This window comes from Salmo trutta, unplaced genomic scaffold (assembly GCF_901001165.1).
Source record: "Salmo trutta unplaced genomic scaffold, fSalTru1.1, whole genome shotgun sequence".
NCBI classification, from domain to species: domain Eukaryota; kingdom Metazoa; phylum Chordata; class Actinopteri; order Salmoniformes; family Salmonidae; genus Salmo; species Salmo trutta.
In genome coordinates, this window is record NW_021822941.1 from 4,428,690 (window position 1) to 4,446,269 (window position 17,580).

General features: G+C 41.1%; 1 protein-coding gene and 1 pseudogene across 4 annotated transcripts; one reads left to right on the plus strand and one right to left on the minus strand.

Moving 5' to 3' along the window:
• Nucleotides 1–2,627: 2,627 nt before the first annotated feature.
• Nucleotides 2,628–16,427, minus strand: LOC115187403 (caspase-14-like). 4 transcript variants are annotated; one of them, XR_003876046.1, is made up of 7 exons: nucleotides 16,057–16,427; nucleotides 11,265–11,360; nucleotides 9,448–9,620; nucleotides 9,104–9,329; nucleotides 6,671–6,811; nucleotides 5,001–5,113; nucleotides 2,628–4,636 (listed from the first exon to the last, which is right to left on the minus strand). XR_003876046.1 is itself a non-coding variant. In XM_029746491.1 (5 exons), the coding sequence occupies exons 2-5, from the start codon at nucleotides 9,324–9,326 to the stop codon at nucleotides 4,496–4,498; spliced, it is 618 nt and encodes a 205-aa protein (XP_029602351.1). In that variant the 5' UTR covers nucleotides 9,327–9,329; nucleotides 9,448–9,924; the 3' UTR covers nucleotides 2,628–4,495. The 4 variants fall into 4 exon arrangements, 1 of the variants encoding a protein (XP_029602351.1); XR_003876048.1 differs by lacking the exon at nucleotides 11,265–11,360 and having other exon boundaries at nucleotides 16,057–16,426; XR_003876047.1 differs by lacking the exons at nucleotides 11,265–11,360; nucleotides 16,057–16,427 and adding an exon at nucleotides 10,876–11,116.
• On the plus strand, nucleotides 11,558–15,877 carry LOC115187411 (caspase-14-like; annotated as a pseudogene).
• Nucleotides 16,428–17,580: the final 1,153 nt, after the last annotated feature.

The following is a 17,580-nucleotide window of genomic DNA, read 5'->3' on the forward strand; positions in this document are numbered from 1 at the left end:
CCTATATCTATCTATATTCTATATTCCTGAAGCTTCTTGCTTGCTGAGGACAGCGGTCCGACAGCCTGGAGCTCTTTCTAAACACGAATACTCGTTTTGGAAAAATATGGAACTTAACTTTCAAATCAGCGAGAAATCATTTTTCAAATACTAAATATACACTTACTGTAGGGCAGTTTAGCAAAGTTTCTTCCTGGTTGCACCCGGCTGTATTTTCAAGAACACCGCCTAACATCGGTTCGTCCAGTGTTGTTCAATTCTACCGGGTGCAACCAGCCCTACAGTAAGTGTATATTTAGTCAATTAAAGATTATTTCTTGCTGTTAAATTCGAAATGTTTTCAAAAACTTATCGCACGTGAAGATATAGCCTTCCCTGTAGCTCAGTTGGTAGAGCATGGTGTTTGCAACACCAGGGTTGTGGGTTCGATTCCCACGGGGGGCCAGCACAGAAAAAAAATAAAAAATGTATGAAATGTATGCATTCACTACTGTAAGTCGCTCTGGATAAGAGCGTCGGCTAAATGACTAAAATGTAAATGTAAGATGGTTATCGTTCATAAACGTTACAGCAGAGCATCGGCATTGTAGTTAATTGATCACCTGTTAGATCCAGGGTCCTGAGGAAGGCACAGTGATGCCGAAACGTTGGTAAATACCCATTCAATTGCTGGGAGATTATACATGGAGTGTGCGACTTTTTTTATTTTGATAGTTTATTGGCCGTTAGTCAGCACCTCCACACAAACTATTATTCTGGGTGTGCGCCAGCTCATGTTTTTTTATCTGATTTATAATCTCTGACATTTTTGCTAGACTATTTGTTAGGCAACTTGTCTATAATTTGATACATTGCAACTTCTCTTCCATCATTATATGTTGCCAAAGAAGGGTAAATAAATCCTTGTCATAAATGTAGTAAAGTTTTCTGTCATCTCTGCTTCTATTGTAGAGCAAAGACGTTTAGGGACCAGGGAGAAAATGCAATACCCCCCCAAAAAAATAGGAACGATTTTATGTGTAACGTTTCCAAATGACATCAGTTTGACCACATGTACTAATATAGAAAGCGGTGAAAACGACTCAACATGTTTCTGATCAGATTTCAGTTCGGCTTGGAGGCACATTTTATCTGGTTAAAATACTATTAACTTTTATGATGCTGAAAAAGTCAGCACCTCTACAGACGGTCTCTAAATGTGCATTAGTATTCTCTCAAGATGCTGAAATAAATAAATCCTATTTCTCCACTCCTGATCCCGAGTCTTTAGCTAGCCTGCATTAGGTGCTTATTTTACTGCAAGAAATGCTTAATTCTGCAGGAGTTAACATTAAGGGGACGTGAGAGGTTATAGACCTACAGTCAGTGTCCAGATTTCAGTTTCCTTTTAACCCATCTGAACAGTAGACCACAGTTCCCTTGACACGCCATAGGCCTATTTGAAGTCCCCATCTTGTGACTGTTGAATTTGTATACTGCCATCATCACACACAACACATCCAACACTACATATCCTCTTTCAACCACTTCACCAAATCAGCATTGCTTTTCTGGTCCTCCCTTCTCTTTATGTTCAACTCTCCATGTCTCAGCTTTCTCTTATTGAATTAAACTCAGACATTGTCCTTTGTGTGTCCGTGGATCGACGTTCACTTTTTCTGCTCAAAAGCATTTGGTGATTGGCGTGTAGGCTATTTGGTGTGTGTACAGTTAGGTCCTACAGCTTAGCCTTACGCGCTAATGCCAGACAGCCTAAAATAATGAAAGAAAAACTCAATGTAGCCTACAGATTACATTTCTCTTTATTCAAACCGCCTGCCCCCGCCACCCGCACTTTATCTACATAATATTTAATGACCCTAAACTCACCCGACCCGCAGATATATCCACATGGACTGCGGGTTATGAGTCAACACTTGCATCACTAATGAGCATCTCATCATTATATACAGATATTTGACTTGATCACATAAAATCCTAGAGAATAGGAGGGAAGGGTATCACAGGAGCTGCTGCTGTCCTCTAGGTGTAGAGAGCAGGAAGGATCTGCTGCTGTCCTCTAGGTGTAGAGAGCAGGAAGGATCTGCTGCTGTCTTCTCTAGTGGTGGGAGGTGTAGAGATGAGGAAGGATCTGTCCTCTAGTGGTGGGAGGTGTAGAGATGAGGAAGGATCTGCCCTCTAGTGGTGGGAGGTGTAGAGATGAGGAAGGATCTGCCCTCTAGTGGTGGGAGGTGTAGAGATGAGGAAGGATCTGTCCTCTAGTGGTGGGAGGTGTAGAGATGAGGAAGGATCTGTCCTCTAGTGGTGGGAGGTGTAGAGATGAGGAAGGATCTGCCCTCTAGTGGTGGGAGGTGTAGAGATGAGGAAGGATCTGCCCTCTAGTGGTGGGAGGTGTGCAGTGCAGGGTGATTGTTCCAATACAACTTAATGCAAAATCCACAGAACACACTTGAATGCTCTTCAACTGGTGATAGTTCATCGCTGTTTCTTAATGAAACTTCACCCTTACAGAAATATATGGAGAGAACATGTACCATTTCTTGGTTTGTCCTCTTTTAAAATAATATTGAATTTGTTTTTGCTGAAGTACCAAAGTCTTAGACACAAAGGAAGACAAAATGGGAAAATCATGTGAAAGCTTTTTATTTCTCTATAGTGTCGAGAAAAAACATTAAATTATAGCAACAATGACATTTTTCACCCAAAAAAGGAATTAAATGGTTGCAACTTTACAGTTGAAGTCAGTGGTCACCAACTGGTTGATCTCCAAGGCATCACCAAACATTTCTGTTAATCCCAACGATAAAGCAGAGACAGTACAGTATGAAGACTAAAACTGCTTCTCCAATAGAAATCCCTGTCATGGCGGCGTTGGCTAGCTGAGCTCATGCAGAGGAACACGTCATCGGGTCTAATGGCCGTCTGGCACTGAACTGAGCATGTGCAGACCGTTAATTCAAAGGCACTCCTTCGATATAAAGTTGTTTTTGACGAAAATGAAAAGGTTTCAGTTTGCCACTTTCACAAGGTTCTAGTAATAACATGTTCAACTACTGAGGACATTGGTTCAAATCTAGAATGTTCCTTTAGATCAGGAGAAAATGTACAACTAAGGAAGACTTTTCCCTTCTCTCATTGACTTCTCAAACCCCCCGGCCTGGTCTGTTTGGTCTGTTTCACAAGTTTACACGGAAGCCTCCCGATTTTGCACCTCTGGGTTTAGAAACTCTGTGGATGAAGCTCTATATTATATATTTTTGGTTTCACGCTGTTGGCGTTTAGGTGCACTTGATTCAGCAGCCCTAGCGCTGTGGAAGGCAAAGTCTTCCCATTTTATGTGTCTGAAGGTAACACTCCGCCTACCCGGCAGGCCCAGAGAGCAAATCAAGTGCACCTATAGGCCTACCACTGACCAATCACTGTGTCTGCAGTTTCCTCGAGCCATAGACTATAGACCGAAACCTGGAACGCACAGCAACGTTTACACTGTGAGATTTAACAACGTTTAAAACCATGTCTAGAGACTCAATGAATACAGCAAAGAGCTGCTGTTTTTATGAGGAAGTTCATGTTTTCTGTTATTCACGACTGTCAACACTTTCATAAGCCAGAAAATGCACATTCTTCCTACTTCCACTGACGCTACAACCAGCACTGCAGCTGCTATGAAGGAGTATAGGAAAGTGTTCCCATAAACTTGCCTTGTTATTATTAGAGGCTTGTCTTTTTAATATGGAGGAATATTGCACTTTCTCTGGTCTCAGGAGTAACAACATGAATTGGTGCATGAGGCAGAAATAATGCAGTGTGTTCTTGAGCTTCACTATCAGCTGTGTCCCCTTTTCTAAGGGAGGGAGGGAGAGCAGAGAGACGGTGGGTCAGGAGAGAGGCAGCCTCTCCGCTCTTCCCTCCCTCCCCTCAGACTGACCATCATATGCAGGCCATCAGTCCGGTAAAACAAAACAAAAAAATACAAATGATTATGCTCACTCAGCTGTGTCTCACATGTAATACAACACGTGTTGTTATTAACAGTGTCGTTATATACCTACACGTTTCATATAATACTTCAAAATGGTCTCTGAAGAATAACATTGGCAGGGCAATTCCAAGCATAGCCAATATGCAGCGATAATGTATTGTGCCTTGCCTACTGCACAAACCCCAATGCTCCAGTACTGTCTTTAATTGGTTCATGTTAAGGCTTAAGTTTTTTTAAGTCATGTTAAAATAAAAATCTGAGTGGTAGATCTTGGCTTGCAGTTTTGACTCAAAGGTTGGTGACCACTGAAGAATCTGTACATTTATCTGACTACTGGTTTAAGAATTTCTTAAAATGTAAAGGGGATATTACAGTGGGAAGACCTTGTAGACATTATGGTTTCTGACTTTGAAAAAATAGAGCAAGGACATAACATGTATAAGTAATGCTGAGAACAGAAAGCTCAAATAAATCTACTTTCCTACCCTTCTGTTCAATTGTTTTAACAGCAGATTAATTTGGACTTCTCAAGTAAAGGGTTTTCCTGAGGGTGGATTCCATTGTCATAATTATTTTACGACGTTCCGTTCTTTGAGTCGGCTTCCCTTTATCGACTGTGACATCTACGGGTGTTGCCACCATCTTGGCGTTGGCCTGCGGGTTCACAAATTGAAGTACGATCACTACATACAGGCTGGAAATCATTTGTTGCTGGTTTTGGTTTTCTAAACTGGGTTTACGGAAGTGTCTTTGATTTGTATAATGTGTTCCAGATTGTTTTTGGTGTTGTTTGTAAACATCTTGAAAACATCTTAAAATCTTAAAATGTTGAGTTATGAAAGGAAAAACACATTTGTGAGGTATTTTTTGGTTATATTCTTCAAGAATCAAATGGTAATATCAAGAATTGAAAGGACGATTGAACAGAATCCCAGATTATAGCTTTAACAATGATTCGAATGTTATACGTCACTCAGGAAAAGGTGCCAGCAAAAATAACTAAGAATGAACACTGTACCTTCACAAACAAGTTGTAGACGTGTTCTTCTGCTGCACCAGGTGAGGAAAACACTTGACTAATGTTGTTAATCATATGTGAACCAGAGGTGCTGTTCATCATGCCCACGTAATCTATAAGAAGTGTATTATCTGTCAATGACCTGTCCTTGTGCAGAACTATTACAACACCTGTTTACACACACACACACACACACACACACACACACACACACACACACACACACACACACACACACACACACACACACACACACACACACTTTGGAAAGTATTAAAACCCTTTACTTTTTCCACATTGTGTTACAGCCTCATCAATCTGCACCCCATTGTTTAGCTAATTTATATATATAAACTGAAATATAACATTTCCATAAGTATTCAGACCCTTTACTTAGTACATTGTTGAAGCCCCTTTGGCAGCGATTACATCCTCAAGTCTTCTTGGGCATGACGTTACAAGCTTGGCACACCTGTATTTGGGGAGTTTCTACCATTCTTCTCTGCAGATCCTCTCAGGTTCTGTCAGGTTGGATGGGGAGCGTCGCTGCACAGCTATTTCAGGTCTCTCCAGACATGTTTGATCGGGTTCAAGTCTGGGCTCTGACTGGGCCACTCAAGGACATTCAGAGACTTGTCCCATAGCCACTCCTGCGTTGTCTTGGCTGTGTGCTTAGGGTCGTTGTTCTGTTGGAAGGTGAACCTTCACCCCAGTCTGATGACCTGAGATCTCTGAAGCAGGTTTTCATTAAGGATCTCTGTACTTTGCTCCGTTCTTCTTTGCCTAGATCCTGACTAGTCTCCAAATCCCAGCCACTGAAAAACCACCATGCTTCACCATAGCGACGGTGCCAGGTTTCCTCCAGATTTGGCGCTTGGCATTCAGGCCAAAGAGATCAACCTTGGTTTCAACAGACTAGAGAATCTTGTTTCTCATGGTCTGAGAGTCTTTAGGTTCCTTTTTGCAAACTCCAAGCGGGCTGTCATGTGCTGAGGAGTGGCATCCGTCTGGCCACTCTACCGTAAAGGCCTGATTGGTGGAGTGCTGTAGAGATGGTTGTCCTTCTGGAAGCTTCTCCCATCTCCACAGAGGAACTCTGGAGCTCTATCAGAGAGACAATCTGGTTCTTGTTCACCTCCCTGACTAAGGCCCTTCTCCCCCGATTTCTCAGTTTGGCCGGGCGGCCAGCTCTAGGAAGTCTTGATTGTTCCAAACTTCTTCCATTTAAGAATGATGGAGGCCACCGTGTTCTTGGGGACCGTCAATGCTGCAGACATGTTTTGGTACCCTTCCCCAGATCTGTGCCTCGACATAATCCTGTCTCGGAGCTCTACGGACAATTCCTTCGACCTCATAGCTTGGTTTTTGCTCTGACATACACTGTCAACTGTGGGACCTTATATAGACAGGTGTGTGCTTTTCCAAATCATGTCCAATCAATTGAATTTACCACAGGTGGACTCCAATCAAGTTGTAGAAAACATCTCAAGGATGATCAATGGAAACAGGATGCACCTGAGCTCAATTTCGAGTCTCATAGCAAAGGGTCTGAATACTTATGTAAATAAGGTATTTCTGTTTATTTTTAATACATTTGCAAAAATGTATCAACTTGTTTTCACTTTGTCATTATGGGGTATTGTGTGTAGATTTCACACAAGTACAGTTACCTGTCATGGCTGCATATGCAACCAGCATGTCATTGATGCACGGTGGCACCCGAGTGGACCGGTACTCTTGTGTGGCCAGGGCTTCCTTTGATCGTTTTTCATCAGCAGCAGAATCAAAGTGAACTCCAGGATCATGGTTACCTTAAACATAAACATGGCAAACAGACAGTCTCCATCAATCCTATAGTAAACGTAGGTGTAGTATCATGATTATAGATTGGGAGCATTTAAGAGTTGACTGGGGGTCAGTCAGGTGGCTTTGTAAAGATGTCAGTATAATGTAGTTTACCATATCAATCAGGATGGTCTGAATGGCTTGTCACTTTTAAATTCATCCAGTAATTATACAATTCACATCGCTTTTTATCTCACATAGCAGATATTACTATGGTAATGTTTACATTGTTACCTCATTAGCATAATGTCTATCTATCTCACATAGCAGATATTACTATGGTAATGTTTTCATTGTTACCTCATTAGCATAATGTCTATCTATCTCACATAGCAGATATTACTATGGTAATGTTTTCATTGTTACCTCATTAGCATAATGTCTATCTATCTCACATAGCAGATATTACTATGGTAATGTTTACATTGTTACCTCATTAGCATAACGTCTCTTCCTCCTTTACTAGTGTCAAGCGTGGGGAATGTCATTCAGCTACTATGAGCATGACACACCAAGGCAATTCCACCACGCTTGCTGATTAACCTATGGGCTCACTCGTGCAATAATCACTTCCCTTTCTGCCAACCAATGGGCATAAATATAGGGGAGTATTTATTTGTCTACTCAAACCTTAGGTCTCCTACTTGCTGGTTTGCAGCAGCAGTCTTCCAATGACCTTCCACCTCTGAGGAGCATTCCACTGAGGAGCATTCCACTGAGGAGCATTCCTCTGAGGAGCATTCCACTGAGGAGCATTCCACTGAGGAGCATTCCTCTGAGGAGCATTCCGCTGAGGAGCATTCCGCTGAGGAGCATTCCTCTGAGGAGCATTCCACTGAGGAGCATTCCACTGAGGAGCATTCCACTGAAGAGCATTCCTCTGAGATGAGGCCTAGCCCAAACTATTCATTAAAATTCCATATTGCATTCTGTCTCTTGTCATTTAGTTAAGCCTGTTCTTGATTAAACTACCCCTCATGGTAGAGATTTGCCTAAACATCACACTGTTACCATGGCTACTCCATGGATATCAGTCTGAAAGAAGTCTCTGTAAGAAGGTGCAATAGACTCAACCAGCCAGAACGTTGAATAAAATGATACTTTACTGGTCGTACATGCTGTTGGTCCTTTTAGCTGTAGGAACTGGAGATGGGGTATCTGTTGACTCATTGCACGTGATGCACATTATGTAAACAATAGCCCAATGTAACCAAACGTAGTTGACCAAAGCACGTTTCCTAGCAATCAGCTGGAATTTTTTGCCGTTCGTTCTGTGGTTCGGACATATTGTTTAAGTGTTTTTTTTACGTGTGAATTGAATCAGTATTGAAAATACACTGAACAAAAATCTAAATGCAACATGTTGGTCCCAGGACCTCCACATCGTCAGTGGGCTAATGCTCACCTTCGATGTCCACTGACACGCTGGAGAAGTGTTCTCTTCACAGATGAATCCTGGTTTCAACTGTACCGGGCAGATGGCAGACAGCATGTATGGTGTTGTGTGGGTGAGCGGTTTGCCGATGTCAACGTTGTGAACAGAGTGCCCCATGGTGGCGGTGGGGTTATGGTATGAGCAGGCATAAGCTACGGCAACGAACACACTTGCATTTTATCGATGCCAATTTGAAATCACAGAGATACCGTGTCGGGATCCTGAGGCCCATTGTCGTGTCATTCATCCTCCACCATCACCTCATGTTTCAGCATGATAACGCACGGACACATGTCGCAAGGATCTGTACACAATTCCTGGAAGCTGAAAATGTCCCAGTTCTTCCATGGCCTGCATATTCACCACACATGTCACCCATTGAACATGTTTGGGATGCTCTGGATCGACGTGTACGACAGCTTGTTCCAGGTGGTCACACCAGATACTGACTGGTTTTCTGATCCACACCCCTACCTTTTTTTCAGGTATCTGTGACCAACAGATGCATATCTGTATTCCCAGTCGTGAAATTCATAGATTAGGGCCTAATTCATTAATTTCAATTGACTGATTTCCTTATATGAACTGTAACTCAGTAAAGTCGTTGAAATTGTTGCATGTTACATTTATATTTTTGTTCAGTATAAAAATGTGAATACAAACTGATATATAACCCAGTGTACTGAAGGCCAGGTTGATCACACTTCCCTGTGGATATTATTTCACATTACCTCCGTTTGTTCCAACATTCTGACTTGTAATGGGACTGTTGGGGAATGCTGAGCCTGCATGTTAGAGACGAGGTAGGAAGGTGTAAACTTACTCCCCCTGCAGGCATCTATGATGAAGACCTTAGGTTTCCCCTTCATCTTGGGACACAGCTCGTCTCCAAACGGTTCGATTATATCTTTTACTGACAGCATCTTTTTATCTGCACCTATGATGACATCCCGGTGTCCGTGAGACGAAGTCACCACAAACACACAGCTGATGTTTTCGCTGCTACTGTTGATGCTGTTTCTGAAGTTTATTACTGCCTGCTTCATTTCCTGAATGAGATAATAAACGGATCAATAAACTGATCGATCAATGAGATCACGTTACAAAAAAAGATACACATATTTACATAATCAATCAAATAGATAACAGAACTGTCCTTTGTCATACCTGAGCTGTTTTGTCCAGCACACTGTGATACTGGAAACCAAACCCTCAAAAAGCTTCTCCATTGTTTGACGGTCGACTTCAATACCACAACGGTGACTCTTCATCTTCTCCTCGTCCCTGACCATTAGCAATAAAGCTCTGCGTCGTCCACTCATGTCATAACTTGCTGGCCTCTGTTAAACAACAAAACCAACATTATGCCTCAGAAGACATGTGATTTTTGATAAGGAATTGTACTTGCAGTGATGTGGGTTAGAGGTGCCATGATTCCCTTCTATATGTAATTTCCCCATATTAAAGTTATGTGGCATAACACTTCAACTCTTCATTTACAACTGGCTGGGAAGTCAATTTTCAAATCTCAGTCATGACTGTATAATAGTGAATTCATTGTCACATCTGCTCCTGCTACGCCCTCTGGTGTTCATACGGTGTCTTCTTGACCTGCAATTACTCCCCTGTACACTCTCCCTCTCTGTGTGATTGTGTGGATGGAGACAGGTGTGCTGGAGTCAGAGCAGATCCCTACCAGCTGCAACTCGTTCAATAATCAAGACCTCTACAAATACTCAGTCCTGCCACTTCCACTCTGCCAGATCGTAATCTCTGCTCAGTCAGTTCATGATTCTAGCCATTTATGATTATTCAGGATCCTGTTACGCTGCCTGACGTTTATCCTCTCATTGCAGTTACCTCTCTGTCTCCTGTTCCACATCTCACCACCCAACTACCTTGCTCTGGATTTTACTCAGCACCACTACCTTGGATTCCCCTCAGGACCTGTTTACCCTGTTCTACTCAGCTAACTCCAACCTCAGTCTCCACATCTGTTTTTTCTGCAACTCATCTGACCTACCCCGGATCTGCACTCCATATCTCCCTGTGTAACAATACATATTTTGGTTCCTTCATCCCTGTTTCCTCATCTGAGTCTGCTCTTGGGTTCCTGTGTCGCTCCGCTTAACATTAAGGACATTTACATTTTCCCTGGGGGAAGGTACTAATCAGTAATTGGAATAAAAAATAATGCACTATTGCTGTATGTAGTCAATAAGGTCAACTCACCATTTGCCTTATGTAGTCAATAAGGTCAACTCACCATTTGCCTTATGTAGTCAATATAGTCAACTCACCATTTGCCTTATGTAGTCAATATAGTCAACTCACCATTTGCCTTATGTAGTCAATATAGTCAACTCACCATTTGCCTTATGTAGTCAATATAGTCAACTCACCATTTGCCTTATGTAGTCAATATAGTCAACTCACCATTTGCCTTATGTAGTCAATATAGTCAACTCACCATTTGCCTTATGTAGTCAATAGTCAACTCACCATTTGCCTTATGTAGTCAATATAGTCAACTCACCATTTTCCTTATGTAGTCAACTCACCATTTGCCTTATGTAGTCAATATAGTCAACTCACCATTTGCCTTTCCATGTTGTCTACAAGAGTGTTGTTTTCAAATGTTCAATCTCAATGTTTGTGTCCTTTCACTTACACCTGTGTCAGGAAAGTTGAGGTACTTTCCAAAGATTTCGTCAGCACCTTCCCCTGACATTAATTAACAGCAGTTAATCAGCTACTGTATAAAGTGTCTCTGCTGTAAACAATTCACACCCTTTCAGTTTCAGTATGAGTGTTTGCAGTGGTGGAAAAAATACCCAATTGTCATACTGTAGTAAAAGTAAAGATACATTAATAGACTCAAGTAAAAGTGAAAGTCACCCAGTAAAATATGACTTCAATAAAAGTATTTTGGTTTAAATTTACTTAAATAACAAAGTAAATGTAATTGCTAAAATAAACTTTACCTTTGATACTTAAGTTTAAGTCAAAACTGTAACTAGGCCACTCAGGAACATTTCAGTCTGGTCTTGGTAAGCAGCTCCATCATCTGAACTGGCCTTCTGCAATGACATTTACCATTACATCCCATTGAGAGAGTTCTTCTAAAGCATTCTGGGTTTGTTGCAAAACATATGAGTATCCCCCACATATTCATATGTACATTGCAAATGCAACAATAATCAAATGAGAAACAAACTTTTTGTCAATCTGGGATTGGTACATGCATTTTTTGACATTTAAAACAATCATTTTGATCCCATGGATGGCTAGTTGTTGCATCCATAATGATGAATGTGAGAGTGGTTGTGTTTCTCCTGCCTCATCCCTTAGATGTTTACCATAACAAGTGGCTGGATGACCTATACTAACTCAAATGGCATTTTGTGTCTTGCCTTTTTTCACATTTAAACACAGGCCTTGTAAAAGTTAATCAATGTTTGGGGAAAATATCTGCATTCATATTTCAAGTCATTACAAAAGTTCAGAGAGGGGATAGTGGGTAAGGTGTGACGCACTACCACTATGACACAACCAGTACTACTGTCTGCCACTTCAAAGACGTCTTCTGGTTCAGTTCACTATATAGCCTCCGATGTGTTTTGAGACGTTGTTGACTCGGTTAAGGGAAGGAAAGACAAAAATACAAAGAAAAGAACACAAAACAACTCGTCCACAAAAGTGTCATTTCAAATGACATGTTTGTGTCCTTTTGTCTACATCTGTCTGGAGTCGATACTTCAGGTACTTTCCACAGACGGTGCTCAGCACCTCCCCCCTGACCGTTTCTCTAAACTCAGACTGTAAACAGTCATATGGAGTCCTTTTCTTAACCTTGTGTCTGTTGCAAACAATTCACTGCTGAGACTTCCAGTTTCAATATGAATGTTTGTTGTTATTTTTGTCTTGAAGCCGTTATAATGTCACCATCTTTTTTTCAAAAGCATGATAAGGGGGGAGTTGGTTGACATTTACATTGTGGAACAGAGGAATAGTGCTGTTTTGGTAATAGATGTTGGATGAGAGGTGTTCTTTGAAAACAGTGTACTGGAACAAACAAACAGCTAGTGTGACAACCTGGTCTCAAAGCATTTCGTATTATTCTGTATATAAATCCATGACACACCATTTAGTATGATCTGTTACGTTTCGTATGGTATGTATTCATTTGTGGATGTCCATCACCCATTTTATGACGTTACAAATTACAATTCGTATTATATATTATGCATTTGCTAAATGTACATATGATATGTAACGAATTAGCTAGGTGGCTAATGTTAGCTAGACTAGAGGTTAGGGTTAAGGTTAGGTTAAAGGGTTAAGGGTTTAGCTATCATGCTAAGTATATCCAAGGTAGCTAAAAAGTAGTAAGTACTTAAAAAGTTGCTAATTAGTTAAAATGCTGAAGTTGTCCGTGATGCGATTTGAACGCTCGGGTTATACGCCCACCCATCCACCCCGAATTACCACGCTACTTTAGTTTTTTTACTTTAGGTAACCATCTGTCTTATGTTACCATACCAAACGTAAGCTACCATATATATTTCAATGTCACAGATTCACGTTTACTATGTTACGTCTAGTCTATGAGACCAGGCTGAATGTGAGCAATGCAAATGAATGAGAGCTGAAGTAGAAATAATAATACATGGGTAAGGGAGGGAAAAGCATTACAAAGAATGAACACAGCATGTATTCTATTGTTTTACTATAGACAATGTTTTTCTTCTTTTAAACTGTCTTGCTGCAATTTTGTATCTGTTAGTCCCCCATTGCTTTTTCCTTGAGTCCTCATAGATGTCCTGAGCAACACTGAGCTACAGAACACACACATAAACAAGTAGCTATTATAAAAGTAGACTTTATTCCAACAATGTAATGGCTTTTTGTGCCTGGTCTTTTTGTGCCTGGTCTTGTAACAGCATTGTAACAGTTATTTCATGTTTTGGGGGAAAATACCAGCAGGAAAAGGCTATGTCATCACAGTAAAAGAGGGGTGTGACATACTGCCACTATGACACGCCCACTAATATGCCTCTATGAAGTTTGATCTTGTTCTAGTTGTAGAATAACCGATGAGCTGTTTTGAGATAGATCTTTTTGACTAGGTGTCGTTAGTGTGAAATAACTTTGGTTTTCAATCTCTTAAAAGTCAACAGTCAACACAAGAGCCGTATTGTTTAGGCTGAGAGCCAGGCTGCAAAATGGACAGATATGATTTAAGTGGCAGACGTGCAGCCTTGATCATGTGCGGTGGGGGAAGACCAGGCTCTGAGTATGACGTTGAAAGAATAAAGGAGCTCTGCAAACAGAATAAGTTTCCTGAATTTAGTTATAGTGTTAAATGCAAAACCAAAGAGGTAAGTCACATGTATTCAAGTCAATGTTTTCTGTGAACAGGCAATCAATAACACTCTGATTACAATAATTACTATTCAGAGAGGGGTGAACACTAACTAAGCTGACTTAGTCTCCCATTGACATCTATGCATAGTAAGTGAACACTTAGGATTTGGCCAAAAATGTGGTATCATCTGATGTCTCCTACAACTCCAGTAAGCAGCAGCTAGTGGGTAAAAACATGCATCAGTTAGGTTAGCTAACTTGATTTGTTAGCAGTTTTACAAACTACAAACAATTCCTAGTTAGAGCACAGACCAAACTCTAAGGTATGACAGCTGTAAAGAGAATGAGAACCCCCCCAGGTCTGGAATCTCATTCCCTGCTGTATTTGACCAATTGCAGGACGTAACTGATGCACTGAAGTCATTTCGAAACAAGCTGAGTGATGATGTCAGTTGCCTAGCAATGTTTATCATGGCCCATGGTGGACTTGGACACATTGAAGTCAATGACGAAAAGAGATTCTAGATCTAGAAGAGATCTACAAGATGTTTAACAACAGCCAGTGTCCAGCCCTCCGTGAGAAACCCAAGCTCTTCGTTGTGCAGGCCTGTACGTGAGGTGTGTCTCTTTACATATGTTTGAAAGCTTGTGAACTTTTTTTTTTTTTTTTTTTACATTGCTGGTTTTTACATGTTTATTGATAAATACACCGTTTTTTCTCTATTTTCTGCATTTCTCTTCAGTGACGGGACGTCCTAAAGACCTTTACACAGACGGAGGTAGATCTTCAGGTGCTGTCTCAAAAAAGCTGCTTCCCACGGAGTCTGACTCCATGGAGGTGTATGCAGTACCTCCAGGTACATGCTGTCACATAACAGAGTAGTCTATAATCCTTAATGTTATAATGTAATGTCAGTCTTAGTTACCTTTTTTCTGAAGGATCTTTTTTTAATCACAGGAAAACTTGCCATCAGACACCCGGACAGAGGATGCCCATTGTTTGAAGAGATGCATAACGTGTTTACGAAGGATTCAGTAGCTTCCCGCGACGTGTGTGAACTCTTCACAGAGGTCAGTACGGTTGGTGGAGAAACGGGCTCTTCATGTCATATGATGGATATCGGCCAAAATGTCTTTAAATGGGGTTCTGTGTATTATTATTTTCCCCGTGATCTTTTTCAGGTGAACCAACGGCTGGGTCAGAGGAAGGACCGTAGAAAGGATGGATACGAGCATGATTTCCAGCCAACATCCAGAGTCATCAAGACGACCCTACAGCCAGTAGATACAGATGATTCATCTGATGACATAGGGCGTTCTCTTCATATTGTGACCAATCTGACCAAAAAGTTGTATCTCTGATAGGGAGATGGGAGGAGGTACAGTAAGAGGAGGGGGGCGAGGGTTATAAGCACACTTTGAGTATAGTATATTTGGGTTCAAAGGGACATTCACTTTTAAAATCGCAAGATTGATTTCAGTTTATGTTGATTTCTAGCCACTGATCAGGACATAGAACTAGTTTTAGCCACTGATCAGGACATAGAACTAGTTTTAGCCACTGATCAGGACATAGAACTAGTTTTAGCCACTGATCAGGACATATAACTAGTTTTAGCCACTGATCAGGACATAGAACTAGTTTTAGCCACTAAGAGTGAAAATATTGACAATAATCAACCTGGGTTTTCCAAAAGCACCTTAAATCCATGTTCATCTTAAGCTGTGTTCACGTTGGCAGTTTGAAGTGACTAAAATCCTATTTTTCTGTTCTTTTTCCTGCAGTCTGAACAGCCAAAAAAGTACATGACATCAGATATTTCAGCCACATACTGATCCATGGCCATGATTGAATAACATGTGTAAATGTATTAGTTCTCCTAACCTGCTACGTTAATTCTTCCAACCTGCTACGTTAATTCTTCCAACCTGCTACGTTAAATTTTCCAACCTGCGATGTAAACAATAAACCGACCCGCGGTGCATGTGGCTACGGCCGGTCTAACCAATAATGCAGCGTTGACGTTACACCCATACTCATTGCTGTTGATCCACATAATTATTTTGCAACGTCCACTTTCAGACACACTCCAAGTATGCAGTTACGGTTACCCATATGAGCTCAAGCCTCTCTCTATGCTTATGCGCTAACGTTAGTTCGGAAGTACTGAAAGTATGCATAGTTTTCATACCATCTCTATATTTCCGAACTCAGTCAAATAGACTTCCTCAAAATAAGATGGTCGCTGTGGTGGAACGTTTATTTTGAATGGCGATTTTGCGCATTGTATCAAAATCCCATCAGGTAGCCCGATTTCAGTGGTGTCATTTAAACAAGATTAATTGGGAAATCGTTATTCTTGCACAGCATGTTAACGTTTAAAATCATATTATTGTTTGCATACTCACCGGGATCGGCTCGTAACACCAGCCACACTACATGATAAAGGCACACAAAAAAATGGACACTGACAGAAGTTTGAGCCTACGGCCGTCCTTTAATCCGCCGCCCCACACCGTCTCACTGGACGGGCCAAGACTACAGGTGTTGTTCCGAACATCTCCGTCCTGACCGATTCCCCCCTTCGCGTTCTACATTGCTGCGACTTGCTTGCTAGTTGAGATGTCTGCTCTTCCCTGCGTTGTCAGTTCAGCCTACATTTCACTGATTTTAGTAGCAGAAAGCATCTTTGTCTGCAGTTTTCCGGTTTGGCTATTTGTTTCAAGTGTATGTGTCGGTTCTTGCTTGTATACCGCCCGCCCGCCCGCCCGCACACGGGGGCACAGTATGCCGCTCTGGGTGGCTGCCCATGTCGCCCGTATCTAAATCCGCTACTGATTTCTATTAGTCTAGAAATACATCTCTTTGCCAAAACGTGTCATATATCCCATGTCTTATTCGACTAGTATTTTTGAAAGAGTAAGGAGAATAATTCAGTCATAGTTGTTCTGAAATGTTTATTGCTTGTCTACATTTTACTTCCTCCTCTATGTTTAATATAACACACATACATTCATTATTCAGTTCGGTTGCTTATCCTGACCTGAAGTTTGTTCTATAGAAAGTATTTGACTCTGATGTGTTGCCACATAAAGTATTTGACTATAGCCACAAAATGAAGGAAATTAGAAGGGGGGGAATAGTTTTACTTTGACACGAACCTAAAACCTTTCATTCTCATACAATACATAATGACATTTTTCATTTTCATTTTGCTATCGAGAACCCAAGGCATTATTAACAAGTTATTCTGCCTTATCCAAACGCTTCTCAGCTATAAGCGCTGCTTCCCAGTGGCTGTTTTCTTGTTGTTTCTTCAGTAAAGGCTGGTGAAAACTATACATTTTTAAACAAATATACAAATCATTTTTCTTGAAACAGTTGGTCAAACTTCATCCCTGTCTATTGGTTGTTCCCAGATGTGTTTAACTTCAGACTCTTCTTTGGTATCATGTCGTTCACACGTTAGTATGTACATGCTGCCACCTACTGTGTGGTAATGTCTGGTCGATCATTTTACATTTTGAGGTACAAAAATAAATATTAAAAAATGCACCACCAACTAACATCTATATACTACTATTATTAAACAGGTGCACCTTGTGCAGGCAACAATAAAAGGCCACTCTAAAATGTGCAGTTTGTCACACAACAAGTTGAGGGAGCCTGCAATTGGCTCATTCAGAGTGGGTGGGCCTGGCTCCCAAGTGGGTGGGCCTATGCCCTCCCAGGACCACCCATGGCTGCGCCCCTGCCCAGTCATGTGAAATCCATACATTAGGGCCTAATGAATTTATTTCATTTTACCGATTTCCTTATATGAACTGTAAATCAGTAAAAATCTTGAAATTGTTGCATGTTGCATTTATATTTTTGTTCAGTATAGGAGTATAACAGAGACAATAACTAGTCCCCTCTGTGCTTTATATAGG

Bases quoted from the DNA above. Each gene is read 5' to 3' on its own strand.
- LOC115187403 (XM_029746491.1), bottom strand. From the start codon at position 9,326: ATGAAGCAGGCAGTAATAAACTTCAGAAACAGCATCAACAGTAGCAGC. The intron at 6,812-9,103 runs GTAAGTTTACAC...TTTATGTTTAAG, and splicing joins CATAGATGCCTGCAGGGGGA to GTAACCATGATCCTGGAGTT. The intron at 5,114-6,670 runs GTAACTGTACTT...CACTTCTTATAG, and splicing joins TGCATATGCAGCCATGACAG to ATTACGTGGGCATGATGAAC.